At 42.4% G+C, this 25,419-nt stretch overlaps 1 protein-coding gene across 4 annotated transcripts in view; it reads right to left on the reverse strand.

The window, feature by feature from the left end:
- PACRGL (parkin coregulated like) overlaps positions 1-23,581 on the reverse strand; it is a 37,562-nt gene extending 13,981 nt beyond the window's left edge. For 2 of the 4 annotated variants that reach the window (XR_006290171.1, XM_043544588.1), the window contains exons 1-5: positions 22,927-23,314; positions 17,221-17,381; positions 12,691-12,755; positions 7,162-7,252; positions 2,617-2,751 (exon numbers count right to left, since the gene is read on the reverse strand). Coding sequence is in view for 2 of the 4 variants with exons in the window: in XM_043544588.1 (XP_043400523.1) it covers positions 2,617-2,751; positions 7,162-7,252; positions 12,691-12,755; positions 17,221-17,364 (435 nt within the window). In the remaining 2 variants the exon portion in view is untranslated. Of the gene's footprint in view, positions 1-2,616; positions 2,752-7,161; positions 7,253-12,690; positions 12,756-17,220; positions 17,382-22,926 lie in introns of all 4 variants that reach the window. The other 2 variants (XR_006290170.1, XM_037897997.2) reach the window with 2 other exon arrangements.
- Between the last annotated feature and the right edge of the window lie 1,838 nt (positions 23,582-25,419).

Below are 25,419 nucleotides of genomic sequence, written 5' to 3' on the forward strand. Positions count from 1 at the left end.
TGTGTTTAAATCAGTTTGTTGTTTTTATTATGTCTTCTCTGCAATGCTTTCACCTTAAAAAATAAATGTGCTTGTTTAGAAAGAGCTGTGTGGTAACTTGTCACTGCTGGCAATACATTGTTCATAGCCCTTGGAGAGAGAAATCAGTTTTACCGGTGCTGGCCATTAGTCAGACTAGCTTGCTGGGGATATCCCAGTATAAGGCAGGGCTATATGCCGGCTTAAAACCCCATGTCAGATGGGAGTGGGACAAGGGTCCCCCTGCAGAGACTGGTGATGGCTGCAGACCTGAGACCTGACTGGGCACTCCTGAAGTGAAACATGAAGAATAGAACACAGGTGCAGTTACTCATCTACAGAATCTCAGTTTTAGTCAGGTGTTTACTACATTACCCTATAACATTTTTAAAAAGCATTCAAGAAACATGGATTAGCTGCAATTATAGTATAGTAAGTAATTTTAGCTACTAAATTGGTAAACCCAGAATAACTATTAATGGTAGCGTTAGGTTGGAAGAAGATATTGAATGAGGTCCCTGCAAGGATCTATTGTGGGTCATTAACAAAATGTGTTACACAGAACAGTCATTAGTGTTCTGTAAGGATCCACTATTTGTTATACTGGATAGTAGTAGTAATGGATGTATATGAAGTACTTCTTAGGCCTCAATTAGAGAAATGCATTTAGTTTTCAGCATTACATTGTAAGAAGATAACTGGGAAAAAGTTCAGACAAAAAGGATAAAAATTTGAAAAAGTTTGAATAACTAGAACTACCAGAATAGGCCCAGGGAACTGATAAAGGCTACAAATATTACTTGACTCATCTGTAGTGCCCATAACATGAGGATCTCAAAGAATTCTCAAGTATTAATCCATCCCCATAAAACCCATGGGGTAAATAACAATTACTACCCTTTTATAGGTGAACAAACGGAGGCACAGCAAAATAATAAGTAATTTAACAAGTAATTTAACTTGGCTGAACTCACACAGCAAGTCAGTGGGAAAACCAGAAATATAATCCTGAAAAGAGACCTGGACACAGATCCATAAAGAGAGCTAGGTGCTGCAATGCTGAACCTCTGAGCATGCCTACCAGATCAGGCCCCACAGACAAAACAGGCATTCCTCTGCCTATCTTCCCCTGGCTCATGGATAACAATAAGGCTTAGGTGGGAGAGAGGAATCCAGATGCCTAGAGTGAGGCAGCAGTGTGCTTGCTCAGAGGCAGATACTTACATGCCTAAGGAACTTTTAGTGGAAATTTAGCACTGAGTTTAGGTTCCTACAGGGCTGGATGGCAGCCAAGTGGGGGGTTTTAGGGATTGCAAAGGAACCTAAATCTGGAATTTAGGTACCTAAGCATCTTTTCAGATCTGGCCATTGTATTAAGAGTCCCCATACAGGTCCATTCCAACCTAAGACTTTTGCCTTGCCATAACCTTTCAATTCCTTCAAATGAATTACTGTAATACACATTTTTAAAAAGTATGCTTAGTCCCATTTTCTAATGTTATTCCTCTTTCCCCATTGATCTATTCCATTTTATCCTTTGAACCCCTTTAATTTTATTTCAATCCTTCCATAAAACAGTCTTATCTATTTGCTGTGGGTCTGTGCATTTTACCTCATATGTCCCTTTACCTTTGATTATATGCATATTATACATAAAGCACAATGATATTGAAGTTCTACTGGTGCCTATTTCCCACACTCTGAGTATGGTAAGTATACTGCAACGTAAGACCAAGGTTAATGGGAATCCAGTTAGCTGACTTGTGTTAGGGAACCTTAGACTTGAGCGTCTACATTATATTTTAACCCTAGGTTAAGAATTTTCTGACCTGTGCTCGAACCTAGTGCTCTGGTGTTCACACTGCAGTGTGCACAGCCATATCAAAGTAATTATATCTCAGAGTCCCTAGCGCACTCCCCCTCCCAAAATGTGATCACTATAGCCTTAGGAACATGACACACTGGAGGAAAACTTTACTGCCCACCCTGCACATTACCAGGAAGCACCCCACTTTGCAAAAGGCTTGATGGACTCGCTCTCCTTTGCACACCCAGGAGGCTCTCTGATAATGTGCTTGCAGATTGGTGCTCAGAACAGAATAAGTTAACGCTGACCTGAGCTGCCTCCGTTTGCCAACAGGGAAAGAGGGAAGGGTCTTCTGTTTTCAATAGAGTGCAGATTCTTGGGATAGAGAGGACTAAGGAAGATGTCCCATGGAATTGTGGGATACTTCCAAATGACTCCTAGGACCTGAGTCAAGTGGGGTAGAGACTACACTGCAAAGAAATAGGGCTCAGACCCTGCTTGACTTGAGCTTGGACCCTCCTGGGTCCCAGCCCTTGGCTAACACAATTGCAGTGTAAATGCAAGGAGTGGTTAGCCTTGAGCCCAGGCTCAAGTACAGGCTCACACTGAGTGTAGACATTCTCTCAGAGCCTGAAGAGTCATTCGAGAGCTGCCCCACTTCTCATGGGTTGCTTCTGTCATCCTAGGACTCAGACAGTTTCCCATCTGCAACACTTGTACCAAACTGTGACTTTTTTCTTTGTAAGAAAAAAATCCAAGACTACAATAAATGAAAAATAAGAGAAACATACCAGAGTAGCCTTTAACACTGGAACGAGTCGAGGCAACAAGGGAATTGCTTTTTCAGTAGCATCTTCAACCAAGAGTAATTCCTTAAAGCCCTCCTTTGATACAAATGTATATGGGTGTTTTGTCTCTCTTAGTCCCTGTTATATATATATGGAAAATATCTTTTCTTAATATGTAACTTTTAACACAACACCACATTAAAACATCAGAAAGTTCCCTCTAGTAGCAATATATTGCTTATGTTTTATTGCAGCAGCCATTCAAAAACATAAACACACTTACTCCACCATGTGGATTCATCGAGTATATCTCTGCTCACTAAATATTCAGGTTTTTTCCTTGATACATGAAAGAATACTTTTACCCTTTTAATACGGTCATTTTCATCAACAGATGTACTTCTTTATCTTCATTCCGTCTTCCCAAAGTAATTTCTCCACAGCCCCATGAACAGAAAATAGATGACATTTCTAAGGGATTTCCCCTACTCTTAATGAAAAACAGAATGCAGTACAAGGCTGACACTTTAAAGCGGTGCAGGCTTGTGATATCCTGAATCACAGGAACTCACAATCTATACGGCAGAAATCTTTGATTTGTTCTGTGAGAGAAGGTCCCTCAGCCACTTCAAATATTAAGAGATTATTTTTTCTTTCAAAAGCATCTAAACATAGCTCAGGTTCAGCCTAGCACGTCTGATACAGGACTCTAAGGCCTGATCTACACTAAAAAATTAGGTCTACCCACCTTCATCACTCAAGGGTGTGAAAAATCCACATCACTGAACGGTGTAGTTAAACTGACCTGATTCTTCTGTCGACCTAGCTACTGCCTCTTTGGGAGGTGGATTACCTACACTGATGGGAGAACCCCTCCTCTCGGCGTAGATAGTGTCTACATTGAAGCGCTGGAGCTGTGCTGCTGTAGAATTTCAAATGGAGAGATGCCCTAAATTTAAGTTTGTAGAGATTCTTGGAATGTCTTTTCAGGCAAACTCCCTGCCAAATGTTGGGAAAACAGGAAATAAGACTGGACACAAAGTAATTTATAGTGACCAGTACAAAGAGCAGAAGGTAAGGATAAATTTGAGCATATTTTCTACTAGGTTTCTTGGCTGCTTACTGACTGTAATTCATTTTGATTGACAAGGCCCCACTTCCAGTGAGTAAGATTAACTCACTGAAGAGAAGGTTCTCTTTACATAGTTGGGATGGACCTAAATTTATTTACACACAGGAAACTGGTGACTGACAGGAGAATCTCTGAAACCACAAAAGAATCAAAGGATTCCCTACAGGAGCTGGAGCTCTAAGACCCAAATTCAGCTCTGGATGAGCTATTTTGGCGAATATGCCAAAGGCCTTCCTCTTCACACCACAATGCTATATTCATAGATATTTAGGACAGAAGGGACCATTATGATCATCTAGTCTGACCTCCTGCACAACACAGGCCACAGAATTTCACCCACCACTCCTAGGGTTCTACCAAATTCACGGTCCATTTTGCTCAATTTCACTGTCATAGGATTTTTTAAATAGTCAATTTCATGGTTTCAGATGTAAACATCTGAAATTTCAGGATGTTTTTGCTCAGTATTTTAAAAAATTTACCACTGGACAGAGCCCTAGTCTGAAATATTTCAGGCCTTAAGAATGAAAGTGCTGAAAGGTTGTAAAGGGACTGAAAACAGGATTTGAATTGAAATCCCTATGCAACTTTAATTATAGTGGTCACTCCCCAATAAAATAAAGTATTATTATGAACAGCAAAATCCACAAATCTTTTTGGTTCTTGTTTGTTCAGCAACTTTCCATTACTCTCTCCCATAACCCAAATTACAGAGGAAGATTATTTTTAAAAAATGTTCAACTGCTCAAACTGATTGACCATCTTCAAATATTATCTTTGTTTATACTATGTTTATCACTGTGGAATGTAACTTGGTTAGATTAGCTTCTTGGGAGCTGTAATTCGCTCCAATTTGAGATCTTTGAGGGCTCAAAAACAAATATATTGCCGCTAAAGGTATCTACAGAAACTGACAGTGACTAATTGTAATAAGATAACTGAAAAATAACTGTTTTGGCTGAACATTACCCCTCAGTTGAAAGTCTGTTTCACACTAGGGATGTACTATCTTTTAACAATGACATTTTACAATATCTCTGTGGGTTTATTAAAAGCTTACTCGCTTTCAAAATATTAATTCTCTTAAAATATTGCTGGAAATCCATCACAGAGTTCTCATTCCCTGGGAGAAATGTCTCCAAGAACAATTTAAAATAATATTAAGACACAAAACTATTCAAATAGAGCACATTATCACAACCTCCATAAAGAGCTATACTGAAATTTTCCAGTTCTTTAGAAACCATTATTAGGACAAGTATTTACTGGGCCTATATAAGGTCAAAAGGAGAGTTTAAACGGATTACAGAACAGCATTGTCATCATTTGATGTACAATGCATAAAATACAGACTCTAATCTCTAAATCATACTCAAAATAGGCCAGATGTGGCTATATGCTGGGAGTTTATGTATTAATTTAACTCCCACGATAGAATAAGACTGTACACAATTTAAGATTTCTAGCCCTTATAATTGTGAAGAAAATCTTCCAAATAAGAACTGGTAAATCCCCATCTTCCCGAGTTTGTATACAGATAAAACAAAGACAAATGGATTCAAGGGGAAGTTGCCTCTGAAACATAATGACAACTGAACACCACTATTATTAACTACTGTTCTTTTCCACAGAAACATTTAGCTAACATGCTTATTTTTTGTTCTTAGATTGATGGGAAGGAAAGCTACAGCCCTCTATAGGCAAGAAAAACGCTGTACTGTAACAGTCCTTTCTGTTCCTGATTTACCCTCTGACTGAATCCTATTCATGTGATGTTTGCAAAGGGTAGAAAGGAAGAAAGAATGAACAGCTGTTCTGCTTCACTTCTCCTTTCATATTGGATTGGGAAGGTGGTTTTACTTGAAGTTTTCCCTCTAGCCACTAGCATTTTTGGTTGCAATTGCTAATCAGCAGCCATTAGGTGCTTCATCTTCCTTCCCCTCTGCCTTTCCTAGTTAGTGTAGCAGAGAGTATGCAAAAGAAGAGAGCTGGGAGGAAGATGAAGAGAAGGACAAGATGATCCAAAGCCCAAGGATAGAGAGAAAGGCTTCTGCTGATGCCATTAAAACATATCCCTTAGGCCTTCGCTGGGGAAGGTGTGATGGATTAGTGTATGTCCGTACATAGCTATATCAAAACTCCATCTCGGAGTGGGGATTCCAGAAGTGTTAGTAAAGGGCAAATAAAGCACAGAAATCAACAGTCATTAATCTGGATGGTTTCCCATTCAAATGGAAACATCCTAAGACAATAAGCTAGCTGCTACCCAGTGAAACTAGTTCTCCTAGGTGAGTCTGTAACCAACCATCAGATCACCTGATGAGGAACTCAAAGCCACTGAGGAAAGTCACTTGAAAGGGGGGACTGCAACCTTATAATGGGAAGGCTCTCGCTGACTTTTGTTGGGGGGCGGGGAAGGAGGGAGGAGGAGAAGACAACAATGGGACCCTGAAAGGACTGACCAAAGGACTCCTGGAGTGGTGGGGGCACTGGAAGGAGAGTTTTGCATAAAAGTTTTTGTTATTTTCTATAGAGGTATCTCTCATGTGCTTTGTTTGTGAATAAAGTACAACTGATTTAGCAATTCTGTTGCAAAGTTTGTGTGCCCCTTGCTTTCACTGTCCTCTATTTGCTGAAGAGGGGAACAGTAATCCAATGGATCCACAACTTCAGTACAACTCTAGGAACATGCAAGAGCTATGGGGGAGGCTTGGAAGAGCTGGCACTAGATTCAGGGCCTAGGCAAAAGGACCGTAGAGTGCGCATAGAAGCCTAAAGACAACACCCAGACTCTCTCCAGTCTCAGCCTGCCTACGAGCACCTGGGATCCAATGATTGGATCCAGATAAAGGAGACCAGTGAGTGTCCACCAGACGCAGCTCATCCAGTAATCCAGAAAGATCCACTAGCTACAACCTCTACGGAATGTAACTTTTTGGATTCCACGCTGAGGTAAAGATGAGGTATAACAGTTGGGAATAAAACTAAGAGGGGTAAAATAAGTGTTCAAGTTCCTTGGAGGTGTTTGGAAGACTACAAAGTATCTGCTTCTATGCAGGTCCTCTGTTCCTCCCCATCTTTCTTCCCGTGAAGGTTCCCACTATCCAGCTGGTCTGGACACTGGGAACTGGATTTGCCTCTAAATGCTCAACCTCTTAATATTATTTATTCTTGTAATCTGTGTAAGATTTGAATTTGGGTCTCCAGAAAACCACCAATCATGACAGTTTCTAGATATCGGCGTGAGTCGGCACTTGACATATGAAGTAATAAGTAAACAACTGTTTTAGTTGTTGTAGTTATCAACATTCAATTACCCACCTATTTGAATAATGCATGCCAATTTCATTTTTTGACCTTTGCATGGCAAAAAAGCTTTGTATTATTCTATAATTATTCAAGAAAAGCAAGTTTACCTCAGCTAAAGTAATAAGAAGAGGATCAAATGGAAGAGTTTCAGGAAGACATTCCCACTGTAATTTGTGTTTTACTGAGCCATGAACCAACCTATCATGCAGAACACAAGTTAGTAAATGGTACAGAGAAACAAACAGCATATAACAGTAAATTTCTTTAACATGCTAGTCATACCAAAAGATCCACAAATGTTTTGAAAAAATCACTATAAAGGTATATATACCCATCTAATATGCACTGCCTTCCCAGTGAAATGCACAGCCCTATTTGGGCAGAACGCTATAGCGTTTTGACACAACATTACAACTCCTGAAAAAGGCAACATCTAAATTCTTCAACAACCTGTAAATAGAGGCTAAAAATAAAATAGCTGTAAATAATAATTATTACATTGTATTTCCCATATATATATATATATATATATATCAACACCAACTGTTTTTCCTGCAAACTTAATGTACTGATAAAAACAACGAGGAGTCTGGTGGCACCTTAAAGACTAACAGATTTATTTGGGCATAAGCTTTCATGGATAAAAAACCCCACTTCTTCAGATGCATGGAGTGAAAATTACAGAAACAGGCATAAATATACTGGCACATGAAGAGAAGGGAGTTACCTTACAAGTGGAGGTACCCGACTCTTCATGTGCCAGTATATTTATGCCTGTATCTGTAATTTTCACTCCATGAATCTGAAGAAGTGGGGGAGTTTTACCCATGAAAGCTTATGCCAAAATAAATCTGTTAGTCTTTAAGGTGCCACTGGACTCCTCATAGTTTTTGTAGATTCAGACTAATCTAACATGGCTACCCCTCTGATACTTAATGTACTGATATTTATCAAAAACAAAAGTTTTCTGTTTACATGGATATTTACAAGATCAAACTTTTTTTTTTTAAACTAAGTCTATCTGTATTTATGCTAGATCTAATTGGTTCTTCTTTAAGTAGATGCAATCATGTATTCCACTTAGATGTGCATGCACTCAGGACACCAGAGCTGCAGAATTTTGCCTAGCAATACCAGCAGAAGGCGGCGTTCACGCCTCTAGCTCAAAGCCCCTCCTCTGGCTATATGAGACAGCACCACCTTGACCCTCCTCAGTTCCTTGTTACTTCCGTGGCCAGAGTTGGAGCTCTGTGTGGTTCTTAGCCTCACAATCTCTCTCTCTGTGACTTTTTTCTAGTTGTATATAGTTAGTTAGTAACCTTAGTTAAATTTAATGTTAGTTAATTTAGCTAATTATTTTCCTTGTGATGGCCTCCCCAAGAATGATCCCCACACCCAGTGCTTGCTGTGTTTGGACGACGCCCATGTCAAGGAGTGGTGTTCAATTTGTAAATCATTCACAAAACGGACTCAGGTGGCTAGAGACCTTTTCCCAAAGCAACATCTGCTCGAACAGGCCATGTGGCCTGTTCCAGCACTGAGGCCCATGCTGGATCAGAGGTCATCCTTAGATTCTCATAGTGCTGTCGTTTTGTGCTCTGGAGTCAGGGCCTCTCTAAAAAGATGGAGGAGCCATTCCCCATTGAGTGCACAGAGGAAAAGATCACACAAGAGTTTCGTGGAGATTCTTCTGCTTCCTCCAGAAAGAGCATGCACTGGCATGCAGGATGGCACAGGTGCCTCTAACCACTTCCTGGGACTGAACAGGAAGGTTAGAGACGCTGTACTGTCAACACCAGTTCTGGCCCCAGCGTATCTGTTGAGTCCGGCACCAATGAGGACAATGCCAGCACGGACTGTTTCCACACTGACAGCATATCAGGCAGCAAAGGACCACCTCTGCCTTTCCTTCCCGACCTCTCCCTTGGTCCAAGACTTTACCAGGGCTACATCATTTATAGCCCCGTTGGCTGGGCAGAATGCTGAATCTTGTGAACCTGGGAGAATAACATGAGGGGGAAAGGAGTCCAGGAGAGTTGGCTGTATTTTAAAGAATCCTTATTGAGGTTACAGAGACAAACCATCCCGATGTGTAGAAAGAAAAGTAAATATGGCAGGCGACCAGCTTGGCTTAACAGTGAAATCCTTGCTGATCTTAAACACAAAAAAGAAGCTTACAAGAAGCGGAAGACTGGACAAATGACCAGGGAGGAGTATAAAAATATTGCTCGGGCATGCAGGAGTGAAATCAGGAAGGCCAAATCACACCTGGAGTTGCAGCTAGCAAGAGATGTTAAGAGTAACAAGAAGGGTTTCTTCAGGTATGTTAGCAACAAGAAAAAAGTCAAGGAAAGTGTGGGCCCCTTACTGAATGAGGGAGGCAACCTAGTGACAGAGGATATGGAAAAAGCTAAAGTACTCAATGCTTTTTTTGCCTCTGTCTTCACGAACAAGATCAGCTCCCAGACTACTGCACTGGGCAGCACAGCATGGGGAGGAGGTGACCAGCCCTCTGTGGAGAAAGAAGTGGTTCGGAACTATTAGAAAAGCTGGATGAGCACAACTCCATGGGGCCGGATGCGCTGCATCCGAGAGTGCTAAAGGAGTTGGCGGATGTCATTGCCGAGCCATTGGCCATGATCTTTGAAAACTCATGGCGATCCGGGGAAGTCCCGGACGACTGGAAAAAGGCTAATGTAGTGCCCATCTTTAAAAAAGGGATGGAGAATGATCCTGGGAACTACAGGCCAGTCAGCCTCACCTCAGTCCCTGAAAAAATCATGGAGCAGGTCCTCAAGGAATCAATTCTGAAGCACTTAGAGGAGACGAAAGTGATCAGGAACAGTCAGCATGGATTCACCAAGGGAACGTCATGCCTAACTAATCTAATTGCCTTCTATGACGAGATAACTGGCTCTGTGGATGAAGGGAAAGTGGTGGACGTGTTGTTCCTTGACTTTAGCAAAGCTTTTGACACAGTCTCCCACAGTATTCTTGCCAGCAAGTTGAAGAAGAATGGGCTGGATGAATGGACTATAAGGTGGATAGAAAGTTGGCTAGATTGTCGGACTCAACGGGTAGTGATCAATGGCTCCATGTCTAGTTGGCAGCCGGTATCAAGTGGAGTGCCCCAAGGGTCGGTCCTCGGGCCGGTTTTGTTCAATATCTTCATTAATGATCTGGAGGATGATGTGGATTGCACCCTCAGCAAGTTTTCAGATGACACTAAACTGGGAGGAGAGGTAGATACACTGGAGGGTAGGGATAGACCTAGACAAATTAGAGGATTGGGCCAAAAGAAATCTGATGAGGTTCAACAAGGACAAGTGCAGAGTCCGGCACTTAGGACGGAAGAATCCAATGCACCGCTACAGACTAGGGACCGAATGGCTCGGCAGCAGTTCTGCAGAAAAGGATCTAGGGGTTACAGTGGACAAGAAGCTGGATATGAGTCAACAGTGTGCCCTTGTTGCCAAGAAGGCCAATGGCATTTTGGGATGTATACATAGGGGCACTGCAAGCAGATCGAGGGACGTGATCGTTCCCCTCTATTCGACATTGGTGAGGCCTCATCTGGAGTACTGTGTCTAGTTTTGGGACCCCCACTACAAGAAGGATGTGGAAAAATTGGAGAGAGTCCAGCGGAGGGCAACAAAAATGATTAGCGGACTGGAACACATGACTTATGAGGAGAGGCTGAGGGAACTGGGATTGTTTAGTCTGCGGAAGAGAAGAATGAGGGGGGATTTGACAGCTGCTTTCAACTACCTGAAAGGGGGATCCAAAGAGGATGGATCTAGACTGTTCTCAATGGTAGCAGATGACAGAACAAGGAATAATGGTCTCAAGTTGCAGTGGGGGAGGTTTAGGTTGGATATTAGGAAAAACTTTTTCACTAGGAGGGTGGTGAAATACTGGAATGTGTTACCTAGGGAGGTGGTGGAATCTCCTTCCTTAGATATTTTTAAGGTCAGGCTTGACAAAGCCCTGGCTGGGATGATTTAGTTGGGGATTGTTCCTGCTTTGAGCAGGGGGTTGGACTAGATGACATCCTGAGGTCCCTTCCAACCCTGATATTCTATGATTCTAACCTTTGTGTTGGCACCACACCTCAATGTTTCCCTTCCACAGTCAGTGGAAGTGGAGTCGGTGCTGAGCTCAGAGCAAGGGACCTCCTCGGCATCAGTGCATCCTGTGCCACCCATTTTACCATGGTGGTTTCACCACCTTCCACTTCAGGACCATCAGCTACTTCAGTACCAACGCTGACTTCAGGTTCAACATTGCTCCTGGCAGTGGGCACAACAGAGGCAAACTCAGTGCCTGTGGTATTGTTCCCACTGTCGGCACCAGTCTCTCCCTTGTTTTGGGCAATGGATGAGTTGGACTGGTTCTCACCCCCTCAGGGCTTGTTCCACCTTTATCCCCAGAAACCTGAGACTCCTCAGCATCAAGGTCGGGATCTTTTTTCTCCCGCTCTCCATTGCCTGGCTCACGGGGGGCTGTTCATGGAGCACCATGAGTACCAGGATAGGCACTTGTCTCAAGGTTGGCCCTGCACCAGTTGGCCACCAATGCCTTATCCTTATGCCCAGTGGCCTCCATGGAATCCGTGGGATGCTCCTCAGTCGCGAGAGTCGCACTCCTCATCTCATTCTAAGGCGAGAACGCCGGGCAGGATGGTGGCGGGAACTGCCAATCCACCACAGATTCAGGCACCAGTGAGAGCCTTCCCCTTTCCCAGGGAGCCTCTGGAATCATCCCATCTGGGTCCACACGGGGGAAGATCTGGCCTTGGCTCCTCTTCTTTGTCCCTGGACGATTTGGCAGTGCCTGGCTCTTCCTCTCCTTCAATGCCTTTAGACTTAAAGACATACCAGGACCTTTTGCAGCATGTGGTGGCTTCCCTGGGCATTCAGGCAGAGTTCCTAAAATACCCATAAGTTGTTGGATATCCTGCAGCCATCTGCCCCTGGGAGAGTGGCCCTCCCTATTAATGATGCACTCCTAGAGCCTGCAAAGGTTCTTTGGAGCATATCAGCTTCAATACCACTTACCACAAAGCGCTTGGAGAAACACTTTTTCCCACTGCAGGGAGCTAAGGGCTTTTTCTCCCATCTGGCCCCAAATTCCCTGGCTGTAACTGCGGTGAACAACAGAGCCCGGCTGGGCAGACTTAAGTCCAATCCTAAGGACGAGAACTCTAAAAGGATGGACTTCTCTGCAAATGCAGATTGTGAACCCGCAGCCAATCTCTGTTCAGCTGATTGGGTCGCAAACCACAAGATTGCAAAATGCCAAAAATTTCACCAGTGAAGTACACCCCAACTCCATCGGAACAAATTCGTCAGATGCAGAAGTGGGTTTTTTACCCACGAAAGCTTATGCCCAAATAAATCTGCTAGTCTTTAAAGTGCCACCGGACTCCTTGTTGTTTTTGCTTCCTTTTGAGAAGAATTAAATATCAGAGGCACCTTCAGAGATCAGTAAAATCAAATAGCCAGAGAACATACAAATTAGTGTATAGTTTTCATCCTACACAAACAGTAATAAAGAAATGAGTCTTGATCTATTTAACTGCACTTAAGACTACTGTCTGAATAGATTCAGTTAAATTGTTTTCAAAAATTCATTACCTGCAAGGTATACCACCTTTAGAGTAAATGGCAGAAAATGCAGGAGCTTTTGAATGATCCCCAAACTGGGTGGACAAAAAAGTGAAACGCATTATTTACTCACTATCATAATATTTCAGTTATAACCATTATAAATGTACTTCAGTATTGCAGTTTAGAGAGAAATGTGACAAACAATCTTGTGATCAAAAAACAACTGTAAAGATACTGCAGAGACTGGATGGAAAAAGAATTCTAACATTTAATTAAATAATAAAGTAACCTCACAGCAGTATGTTACTACTGTTTTGTTAAGAAAAATAAGTAAATATGCTCATCCTTAATGAACTTTTCATTTCCCATCCCATTTTTCTACTTTCTCGTGCAAGTAGTCCCACTAAAGTCAACGATGGCCCCATGGGGATAGAGGGGTCTCTTCACATAAGTGGGGAGGGAGCATGGCTCCTGGGCTCTCCAGGCTCCCCCAGATGGCACACAGACATCACAAAGCCTGACTTGACTGAAGAGGAGATATGAGTTGGACTGGGCGGGGAGGAGAAGAGAAGGAGGATATTGGGACAAGGAGACTGGGAGCCAGTGGGGGTGGGAAGACGAACTTGATGAGGAGCCAGGGAGGAGACTGGGACTGGCTGGGCAAGAAAACTTGGAGCAATTGAGGAGGGGTTGCTGTGCAACCGTAATCTGGCCACCTTGTGCATATGTGCTGTGATACAATTTTTCCCCACATGACCCCTGCCTCATTCAGTACACATGACGGACCTTTAGTGGAGATGAAGCAGTGTTATGCAATGAAGGAGGCTGGAGGTAGGATCCCTGCCTAATTTTTTTCAGAAATGTAGTGAAGGATACAGAAGATTAGAAGAAGATAAAAGATTGTCTCACGGTTAAGGCAGTTGAATGCTACATTGGAGAACTGGATTCTACCCCTGCCTATTCCTGAGAGTTCCTATATGATGATGCTAACCAATCGCTTAAGCCAAAACTTTTCCTAGATGTTCACTGACAGTGTGTTCACTGATTATGTGTGCACAACCTGAGACCCTGGATTCTATACACTCACGGCTGGAACTAAAGTTAATGGGGGCTGTGTTTTGATCATATAGAGCAGTAGTTCTCGACCAGGAGTGCATGAACCCCTGGGGGTACTCAGAGGTCTTCCAGGGGGTACATCAACTCATCTAGATATTTGCCTGGTTTTACAACAGGCTACATAAAAAGCACTAGCAAAGTCAGCACAAACCAAAATTTCATACAGACAATGACTTGTTTATATTGCTCTATATACTATACACCAAAATGTAAGTACAATACTTGCATTCCAATTGATTTATTTTATAATTATATGGTAAAAATGAGAAAGTAAGCAATTTTTCAGTAATAATGTGGTGTCACACTTTTTTATTTTATGTCTGATTTTGTAAGCAAGTAGTTTTTAAGTAGGGTGAAATTTGGGGGTTAATTCACCACCTGCAAAATGAGGATAATACCATCTCACCGGGTGTTGTGAAAATAGATTACTGTTTGTGAATCTCTCAGATACTTTAGTGATGAGAACCAGAGAAAAGTCTCTGAGAAAGTTAGTAATTTTTACTTCAGAGCAGGGTTTTGAATAGTGAGGAATAGAGAAAGTTTAGCGTCACATGTTTAACAACAAGACTAAAAAGTAATATCAAATACCTGCTCACTCAATGACACTGTTCATTCTGTGCACTGAATGAACCAGTAGTCTTGTGGGAAAAAAAATAGTATGCAATCATGTAATTAAAGATTGCATCATAAAGCACACACATTAGGAGTCTGATTAAGGTTGCAGTCTCCCATTTTCTACCTCGAGTGCTTGATTTTGCAATGTTAACTAAATTTTAACATAATTGTATGTGTAATTTCACTGTATGTTGGCTTGGATAACAGTGAATTGATGAAACCACGATATTTTTTCCACAAAAAGAGATTGTTTTAATAAAACTGTTCCTTGTGGACTGAAGCTTTCAATTTTTAGTACTGACAAGATGGCACCTTTCATAAGCATTACGCTTGCAGTCTCTCACTGGCTTTCCATTCAGCCTATGATGTTACCTACTGTAAACTGGTAAGCTAACTCCTCAGCCCATGCATCACAGAACAGTCTCCAGCCACAAGATTTCAATCCCTTTTTCCTCAGGGTTTTGGCTTTATTTCTTCAAAACAACATAAGTTCAGTATGTTGAATGCTTCCCTCTCCACTAACCCAGAGACTTCTGCAGGGGTCTAACCACGCCATGACCAAGTCACAGCAAGCTTCTCTGCTCCCATCTCATTCAGACGTTGCTCCTTGCAGGATTACACTCTACAGGACTATTACCTGGGGATTTCACATGAACTGGGTTCTCTTGCCAGGGACTCCTGCTCCTGACAACTGTCACCAGCAACTTTTATGAGTACTAGATGATCTTCCAGCTATCACCTGATCTCTGTCTCAGCTGCGCGGCAGCTGATCAGTCAGAGGAGGCTAGACCCATCTCCTCTTAAAAGGAGTGACAACTACCTTGTATTGAAAACCCTTTAGCCCTTTGCCTGTGTGTGTGTGTATTTATTTTTTAAAAGGAAAAAAAATAGGAGAAAACTGAAGTATTTCTATATAGAAAAACCAATCCTAGAAATGGAGAGATTGCTGTCAAATACCCTTGTGAAAAGGATAAGGAATTAGATACTGTTTACCTCAGGCATTAGGTCTTGCAGACCTTGGAGACTGAATGATTAACAACAAAAGTTAAGAATCTAAACTCACAAATCAGATGAAGTGTCTCCAAGCATAGAAAACATATTTTAGGGAATGAAGTGCTTTCTACAGCAATTCTCAAGTAAGGAAGAAGAAAGTCTTGAAAATGATGCGGATACTCATAATAGCTTTGCCCACTCTTTCTAGCTCATGCTACCTCAGAACAGTCAGGGCTGAAGGTTTTAACAGAAAAAAATCATAGTTTCTTATCCACTTATAGTCAGTCTAATGCTGACAGTTCAGTGAAGACAAGAATCTTAAGTATATTGGCACTACATTTTTTTTGCTTTAAAACAAAAAAGTAATCTCTAATCTAACTTCAAGAAAAATAGAACTTCCCCAAAGTAATTCCCAGAGCATCTCTTTTAGAAAAAAATCCAATCTTGATTTTAAAATGTGCAGTGATGGAGAATTCAACATGAATCTTGGCAAATTGTTCAATGGTTAACTAATCTAATTATTAATGTCCACTTATTTCCAGTCTGTATTTGTCTAGCTTCAACTTCTCGCTATTGAACTGTGTTATACCTTTCTCTGCTAGACTGAAGAACCCATTATTAAATATTTGTTCCCCATGTAGGTACTTATAGACTGTGATCAAGTCACCTCTTAACCTTCTCTTGGTTAAGCTGAACAGATTGAGCTCCTTTAGTCTATCAGGGTAAAACATGTTTTCTAAGCCTTTAATCATTCTTATGGCTCTTCCTGCACCCTCTCCAATTTAATCAACCTTCTTAGTGAATAATGGACAAAGTATTCCTGTAGTGGCCACATCAGTGCCTAACAGAGCCAAAATAACCTCTCTACTCCTAATTGAGATTCCTATTTGTATACATCCAAGGATTGCATGAGACCTTTGGCCACGGCTCTGGGAGCTCATGTTCAGTTGATTATCCACCACAACCCCCAAATCTTTCTTGGAGTCACTGATTCCCAGGATAGAGTCCCCTATCCTGAAAATATGGCCAACGCTCTTTGTGTCTAGATGTACACATTTATATTTAGCTGTATTAAAATTCAATTACTTCAACTATTTGTATGTTCAGAATTGGCAACCTCTTTCTTCAGGAACATTAACTGAAAAGAATGCAGTGTCAAAATTTGACAATTATGTCCAGCAAGTTTTGACAAACACATTTGATAAATATTTCCAGTAGGTCAGCACCAAACTAGTAATCAATGTTGGTAGTGATGTTCAAAATCAATACCCCAGTAAAAAAAATAGTGGAATTTCTAACATATCTTGGTGCAATTGTTTAAGTCAGGGGTTCTCAAACTGGGGGCCGGGACCCTTCAGGGGGTCACGAGGTTATTACATGGGGGGTTGCAAGCTGTCAGCCTCCACTCCAAACCCTGTTTTGCCTCTAGCATTTATAATGGTGTTAAATATATTAAAAAGTGTTTTTAATGTATAAGGGGGGGGGTCACACTCAGAGGCTTGCTGTGTGAAAGGGGTCACCAGTACAAAAGTCTAAGAACCCCTGGTTTAAGTTTTTCAGGCTGGGTGAACAAGACCTAGTAACCTTCATATCATAAATGGATCCACTGTTGTTTCTGCAATTTGAAGGGCCTGCAACTTATATTTGAAAAAGTTTACATTCTGGAAAATACAGGACAATATAAAAAAAGATCTAAGCCCTAGAAAACCATAGCTCTTCTGTGCTCAAAGATTTCTGTTGTCCCAATTGAATGCCATATTTTTTGTGACTCTCTCACTTTCTGTTTGGCCCTACTCATTTATGCTGGTACAGAAAAATACCATCCCTACATACCGGATCAATAGTTTTGGGGTTAAGTTTATCACTGGGCCTTGGTTGTGGCTTAACCGCAAGATCTGGAGAACTAGATGAAGGAGATGAAGATGTCTTGCTTTTCTGTATTGCAGTCTTTGGTTTTATTTGGAAACCTGATGACATTCTTTTATCATAAATTCCTAGAATGAAAAAAGCAAACAAACCTAAAAACAGAGTTCTCATTCCCACTTGACAGCAAATTAAGAACTTTAATCCTGATTTTTGTTGTACCCCAATCTCACATTCTTGGTTGTGCAAGGAATGCAGGAAATATGAACCAATGCATATAAATCACGTATTGCTGAACACCCAAAACAGTGCAGGGTAAATACCAATCACTCCATTTTTCAAACACACGCCTCCACATCTCTTTGTTTCCTGCATTGTTGTCCTTTACTACTCTGCTAGAGCAACACCTGCAGTAAAGTGAAATTGAGTTTAGTGAGTTTCACTCTGATGCTAGTGCCCCACTTAAAGCACAAAGCTGTTCTCTGGAGGGAAGGAGAGAGGATGGGTACAAATACAACAGAAGAGGAAGCAAAAACATTGGAAGGGATGGGAAAGATGGGGAAAAAAGTGAATTTAAGTGCAAGGAGTGATCAAAAATATTCTGAAATAGAGCAAAAGCAGAGAACAATAAATAGGGAGAAAGACAGAAATGAAGAAGAGCAGATAGACAAAATGGGAAAAGAACAGAAAATGAAAAGAAGATTTCAAAAAAGATTTCAAATGTTTTAACTTTCTGAATACAGAACACTTTAAAAACTAACAATTAGAAAACATGTACATATAGTGTATTAAATAAACAAAATATTCAAAGTTTAGAAAAAATAGTTATAATGCAGAAAACATGACTCTAGTATCCTTTTAACAGGGGAAATTTTATTTGTAATGTAACATATCAAAAATTTAGTGTGAAACTTTAATGAAGAACCCAGATTACTACTGAGGAAAGATATACAGTCTCAGATATCACCTCATACTTAAAGAAAGATACAAGAATTAACGTTTTCAGAGTTACAAGCTCTTCAGAGATACATGGTGGGTTTTTTTTACAAAAATATTTAAGGTGATTGAATGAGTTATACAATTATTTAATTCAAAATTAATTTGTATTAATTGTGTTGGTTCTGCTAGGATAGTCCAAGTTCCCTTGCTCACAGTGTACACTGTTAAATGACTCAATCATTGAGTCACTGTCTACTGAGAAAACATTTATCAAAATCAATTCTATTCTTGATTTACACCTTGGATTCTCCTCCATGTTTTTTCTTTTTTCCCCCCCTCAGAACTGTGGCATTCCATGACTAAGGCTCCGTGTTTGTCACAGAAGTCACGGATTCCGTGACTTCTGCAGCAGCCCCGGGAGCCACCTGAGCAGCCCCTGGGCCAGTCGCTCTGGCTGCTGCTGGGGTAGTGTAGAGTGGGCCCCCCACACACCAGCAGCAGGAATTTGGGTGTGGGGGGCTTGGGGTGCAGGCCAGTGCTTACTTACTTACTGTGTTAACTTACTTACTGTAAAACTACTAAAATAATAAAGGGAAAGTTTAAAAAAAATTTTGGCAAGGTATGGAAACTGTTTCTGTGCCTGTTTCATTTAACGTATGACAGTTAAAAGCAGCATTTTTTTTCTGCATAGTAAAGTTCCAAAGCTGTATTAAATCAATATTCAGTTGTAAACTTTTGAAAGAATAACCATAACGTTTTGTTTAGAGTTACGAACATTTCAGAGTTATGAACAACCTCCATTCCAGAGGCGTTCGTATCTCTGAGATTCTACTGTAACTTGCTAATGCATGGATTGGTAACTGTTTAAAAGATAGGGTAGGAATAAATAGTCAGTTTTCAGAATGGAGAGAGGTAAATAGTGGTGTTCCCCAGGGATCTGTACTGGGCCCAGTCCTATTTAACATATTCATAAACGATCTGGAAAATGGGGTAAACAGTGAGGTGGCAAAATTTGCAGATGATACAAAACTACTCAAGATAGTCCCAGGCAGACTGCAAAGAGCTACAAACGGATCTCTCAAAACTGGGTGACTGGGCAACAAAAGGGCAGATGAAATTTAATGTTGATAAATGCAAAGTAATGCACATTGGAAAACATAATCCCAACTATACATATAAAATAATGGGATCTAAATTAGCTGTTACCACTCAAGAAAGAGATCTTGGAGTCATTGTGGATAGTTCTCTGAAATCATCCACTCAATGTGCAGCGGCAGTCAAAAAAGCAAACAGAATGTTGGGAGTCATCAAGAAAGGGATAGATAATAAGACAGAAAATATCATCTTGCCTCTGTATAAATTCATGATATGCCCACACCTTGAATACTGCGTGCAGATGTGATCGCCCCATGTCAAAAAAAGATATATTGGAATTGGAAAAGGTTCAAAAAAGGGAAACAAAAATGATTAGGGGTATAGAGCAGTTTCCGTATGAGGAGAGATTAATAAGACTGGGACTTTTCAGCTTGGAAAAGAGGCAACTAAGGGGGGATATGATAGAGGTCTATAGAATCATGAGTGGTATAGAGAAAGAAAATAAGGAAGTGTTATTTACTCCTCATAATATAAGAACAAGGGGCCACCAAATGAAATTAATAGGTAGCTGGTTTAAAACAAGAAAGTATTTTTTTCACGCAACACACTGTCAACCTCTGGAACTCCTTGCCAGAGGGTGTTGTGAAAGCCAATAGTATAACAGGGTTCAAAAGGGAACTAGATAAATTCATGGAAGATAGGTCCATAAATAGCTATTAGCCAGGATGGGCAGGAATGGTGTCCCTAGCCTCAGTTTGCCAGAAGCTGGGATTGGGTGACAGGGCATGGATCACTTGATAACCTGTCTGTTCATTCCCTTTGGGGCACCTGCCATTGGCCACTGTCAGAGGACAGGATACTAGGCTTGATGGACCTTTGGTCTGATCCAGTATGGCCATTCTTATGTTCCACTAGGTAGCAAGCATAGTGAAAATATAGTATCTGCAATCTGTTTTAATACAGTGCACAGATCATTTAGTTTAATATTGTTAATTAGTTTAACATTTGAACATGTGCTTACAGACTGTTGGAAGAGCACATTTTAGAAGAAAAATATTATAATGTAATAACTAGCATGGTCATCCATAGTAAGACACTCTAAATCAGTTTCTCTTCTGAGAATTAATAAAGCCACATGATAAAGATTTCAGCAGAGAAGAAAGTAGGCAACAACAAATTCTAATATTCCAGATATAATGACCTTACCAGCAAAGAGGAACAAAAATTAAAATAAAATATGTGGCTGTGGATAACTGAAAAATGTCAGCACCTGGGGACAAATCAAGATAGGAGTTAAAGAAGACAGTAACAGAGTTAGAATTACAAGAAGGGGGGAGGGGGAGTACTTTACCCAAGAAGACTTCAGTCTTTCTACCACTGAATTTGAAGTTATCATGCAGCCAGGAGTTGATTGCACAACAGAAATGTATAAATGACACACATTTAGGAGAGATCAGAGGTACAGTGAGATGCATAGAAGTGATGTTCAAGATTGAACCTAGAAATAAAAGCATCCCAATGGCAGAAAACAAACCTAAATTAAAAATCCTTAAACAGAAATAAAGCAAGCAAGTATGAGGAAAGGTTTCAAAGCAGAAGAGGAGAGAGTTAGAGTCACAGACTTGTGGAAAGGTAGAATCACAATATCCAGGGCTTCAAATACCAACTTGCTCCTTTACCCATGGCAAGTAGGAATTCTCCCTGCATGAGTGGGGACTGGAAGCCATTAGCCAGGCTATAGAAAGAAAGGCGCAGAGTGGCCCAAGCAACACTGGCTTCTTTAAAACACCCAAAGGAAGTACTGAGCAGAATTGTAGTAGTGAGGCTCTAGCGAGCTACCACAAAACTGTTGGAATCTACTCTCAGGCACATTCTGGACACTGTAGAAATATGAAGGAGGAACATTAGCATAGGGGCTATCTACACCCTCATTCTATTCATAAATAGTAACCTAATAATCTGGGAAGTGAGGGAAGTTAAGGAACATTTCAGGAGTTCAGGAAAATGAAGTGGAGGCAGAGGGGGAAGCAGTATTGCTTCCCACCCTTTTCCACCTGAAGAACCTTCTGTGGTTCACAAAGCAGGACTCCCACCTGATCGGCCACAGAAGATTCATCAGATGGAAAGGGGATGCTTCAGGTGGGGCTTTTTGTCTAGGAGTAGTATATGCAGAGAAGTGAAACTATAAGGTCAGGTGGAGAATTATAGTTCTTTGGAGGCACAGAGGGGGACTATTGGTATATGGAACATATGAGGAAGTTAAGGTCTATGGAGTGCACATACAGGGGATTATGTAATGAGTACGCACTCTCTATACAGCATATTTGAGTGTTATAGATTTATGGGAGGTACATGCAGGGTTATATGAGGAAATCAGCAAGGGCATCAACGGGAATGTAAGCAGAGCTTTGGGGGCATATGTGTCATATAGGTCTATGAAATTTTTGCATGGTTCTATGGAAATTACAGCTCTATGTACAGGGTTGAATAGGAAATGTAGGCAGCTGGGGGTGTATGCACGGTACAGGGGACAATGTGTGGCTTGGGTCCATGGGCTGCGTGTGGGCTCTAAAGGGGTATGCAGGGTTACAGAGCTATAAGGGGCATTTTCAGGGCTCTGCGGGGTACAGACCAATTGGGATGTATGTAGGGCTCAGGAGAGATATGGGATTTGGGACTGTGGGGATGTTTGCAGGGCTCTGTAGGATATGGGTAGGGTGACCAAAAGTCCTGTTTTGGCAGGGACAGTCCCTTTTTTAAAGCCCTGTTCCAGCCATTCTGAATTTTTGGCAAAGGTGGATATTTGTCCAATTTTCTCTTGCCAACTTGATCAGCTGGCAAGAGCAAACAAAACAAATGCCCATTTTTTGTCAAAAAAAGTGGGATGTGGAGGAATGTGCTGGGGGACAAGCTGCGATACCAGCTCCACGCAGGGAGGGAGTCAGGGCTTGGGCGAGCAGCAACGCCAGACTCGTGCAGAGGGGGGTGCTCAGGCGAACAGCTTGGGACAGCCTCACGGGCGGCACTTGGGCTGGGCCTCGTGAGGCGTCCCGCCTTCCCGTTGGGAAATATGGTCACCCTAGATGTGGGTCTATGTGGACAGGTGTTTGCGGGGCTCTGGAGCAGATGTGCGGTCAAGTCCATGGTGGGTGTTTGCAGGGCTCGGGGTGGGGAGGATGCAGGGTTCGGGTCCCTCAGAGTTTTTTAAAAAAACAACAAGGAGTCCGGCGACACCTTAAAAAGACTAGGAGATATATTTTGAGCATAAGCTTCCGTGGGGAAAAACCTCACTTCTTCAGGAGTTTTTAAGGGGCTCTGCGGGACGTGGGTCCATGGCGGCATCTGCAGGGCTCTTGGTGGGATGCAGCTTCCAGGCCGCGAGGGGGTGTCAGCAGCAGGGCTCTGGGGTATTGGCGGGATTCGAGTCCCCGGGGGGCGTCGGCAGGGCTCTGAGGTGTTGCTGCGGCTCTAGTCTATGGGGCCGTGTGCGGGGCCCCGGGGCAGTGGAGGAGCGAGGCTCGGTCCGTAACTCTGGCGGTTACAGCCTGTCGGCGGAGGAACTCTCGAACGAAGCCCCCGGCTCGCCGGAGTAGCGCTCCGCCCTAGCCCAGCCCTCTCCCGGCTTCACGCCGCCACTCTTACCAGGTCCGCCAGACGCCGGGGCTCCGCAGCGCCTCGCTCACAGCGACACCTCCCGTCCCGCCGGTTGCTAAGGAAGCTCCGCGGTGTCTACGGGTTGCGGAAAGGCCAAACTTCCTGCGAAGAGACTGCAGGCGGGGCTGGGGAGCATGCGCGGATGTGGGCGGACTCGGCAATTCGCGGGGCGGGGTATGTTCCGTCACGAATCTCCCCCCCTCCAGTTCTGTGCTATGGTCCCGTCCGTTGTAGCCGCGTGGCTGGGCTGCTCGCCCACAGTCACTCTGCTGGCGGGGACGGGATCGCTGCGTGCCACAGCCTGGCTGACCCGTCTGCACTGGGCAGGGTCCCCACCAGCTCAGCAAAGCCTTGGCCTGGCTCTGGGAATAGGGCGCCCGTGTCCTTTCCTCAGCTGTGACTGTTACATTGCAATCATTGTCCCCGCTACCGGGGATTGCCCTTGGCAGCTAATGGCACCTCGCTCAGTCGGGCGACTCAGGCCTCTCCCCGCCAGCCTCGCAGCTCCCCTTTGGGCTCCTAAGCGTAATCACTGGCAGTAGGATACTCTCCCCGAGGTCCTAACCTTGCAAGGATCTGGGCAAGAGCCCCTGTGCCCACGCAAAGCCCCCCCATGGCTGGGCTGCCGCTAACAAGAACCACTGGGAAGTCAAAATGGGTGAACGCAAGGCCCGGGATTCTCGTTTTATTCCCACCACTTTGTTCCTCCAGACCACATGGCAATTTTAAATGGGATGAAGATAGGTTGCTAGTTGAACCAACTAGCCATTGCTGTGCGCATTGGTTCCGTGTCCAAAGCCCAGTGTCTCATTAGAAATTATCCTGCAGTTTTAGATACATTAATTGTGTTACTTGTGGCACCTTAGAGACTAACCAATTTATTTGAGCATAAGCTTTCGTGAGCTACAGCTCACTTCATCGGATGCATACTGTGGAAAATACAGAAGATGTTTTTATATACACAAACCATGAAAAAATGGGTGTTTATCACTACAAAAGGTTTTCCCTCCCCCCTCCCTACTCTCCTGCTGGTAATAGCGTACCTAAAGTGATCACTCTCCTTACAGTGTGTATGATAATCAAGGTGGGCCATTTCCAGCACAAATCCAGGTTTTCTCCTCCCCCCCCAACAAACCCACTCTCCTGTTGGTAATAGCTTATCTAAAGTGATCACTCTCCTTACAATGTGTATGATAATCAAGGTGGGCCATTTCCAGCACAAATCCAGGGTTTAACAAGAACGTCTGAGGAACAGTGGGGGGGAAAGGAATAAGCAAGGGGAAATAGGTTACTTTTTATAATGACTCAACCATTCCCAGTCTCTATTCAAGCCTAAATTAATTGTATCCAATTTGCAAATTAATTCCAATTCAGCAGTCTCTCGTTGGAGTCTGTTTTCGAATTTTGTTTGTTGAAGGATAGTCACTTTGAGATCAGAAATCGAGTGACCAGAGAGATTGAAGTGTTCTCCGACTGGTTTTTGAATGTTATAATTCTTGACATCTGATTTGTGTCCATTTATTCTTTTACGTAGAGACTGTCCAGACTGAAACCAGACTTAAACTGTGAGCAGTGTGTATTCCTTCTCCCCCAAATGTGGAGTTCCCCCAGTCTCACACCTCCTGGAATACCAGTATGGGCAACACCCGTGACAACTTTTCTAAACCTACATTATCACAGTTTAAGTCTGGTTTCAGTCTGGACAGTCTCTACATAAAAGAATAAATGGACACAAATCAGATGTCAAGAATTATAACATTCATAAACCAGTCGGAGAACACTTCAATCTGTATGGTCACGCGATTACAGACATGAAAGTTGCGATATTACAACAGAAAAACTTCAAAACCAGAGTCCAGTGAGAGACTGCTGAATTGGAATTCATTTGCAAATTGGATACAATTAACTTAGGCTTGAATAGAGACTGGGAGTGGCTAAGTCACTATGCAAGGTAACCTGTGTCCCCTTGTTTTTTCCTACTCCCCCCCCCCATTCCTCAGACGTTCTTGTTAAACCCTGGATTTGTGCTGGAAATGGCCCACCTTGATTATCATACACATTGTAAGGAGAGTGATCACTTTAGATAAGCTATTACCAGCAGGAGAGTGGGGTGGGGGGAGAAAACCTTTTGAAGTGATAAACACCCATTTTTTCATGGTCTGTATGTATAAAAATATCCTCACTGCATTTTCCACTTTTATGCATCCGATGAAGTGAGCTGTAGCTCACGAAAGCTTATGCTCAGATAAATTTGTTAGTCTCTCAGGTGCCACAAGTACTCCTTTTCTTTTTGCGAATACAGACTAACACGGCTGTTACTCTGAAATCTGTCATTAATTGTGTTGTCTGTCAAGCTACGTTAACTGTTCATAAAGAAAAATAAAGTATCTAGGAACAGAGGATGCATCTTGAACAAATCAAAACTTAAATACTTGGCTTCCGGCTTGTAGATGCACACCTATGGGAAGAAAGATTAAAGAA

This window comes from Chelonia mydas, chromosome 4 (genome assembly GCF_015237465.2).
Source record: "Chelonia mydas isolate rCheMyd1 chromosome 4, rCheMyd1.pri.v2, whole genome shotgun sequence".
Classification (NCBI taxonomy): Eukaryota; Metazoa; Chordata; order Testudines; family Cheloniidae; genus Chelonia; species Chelonia mydas.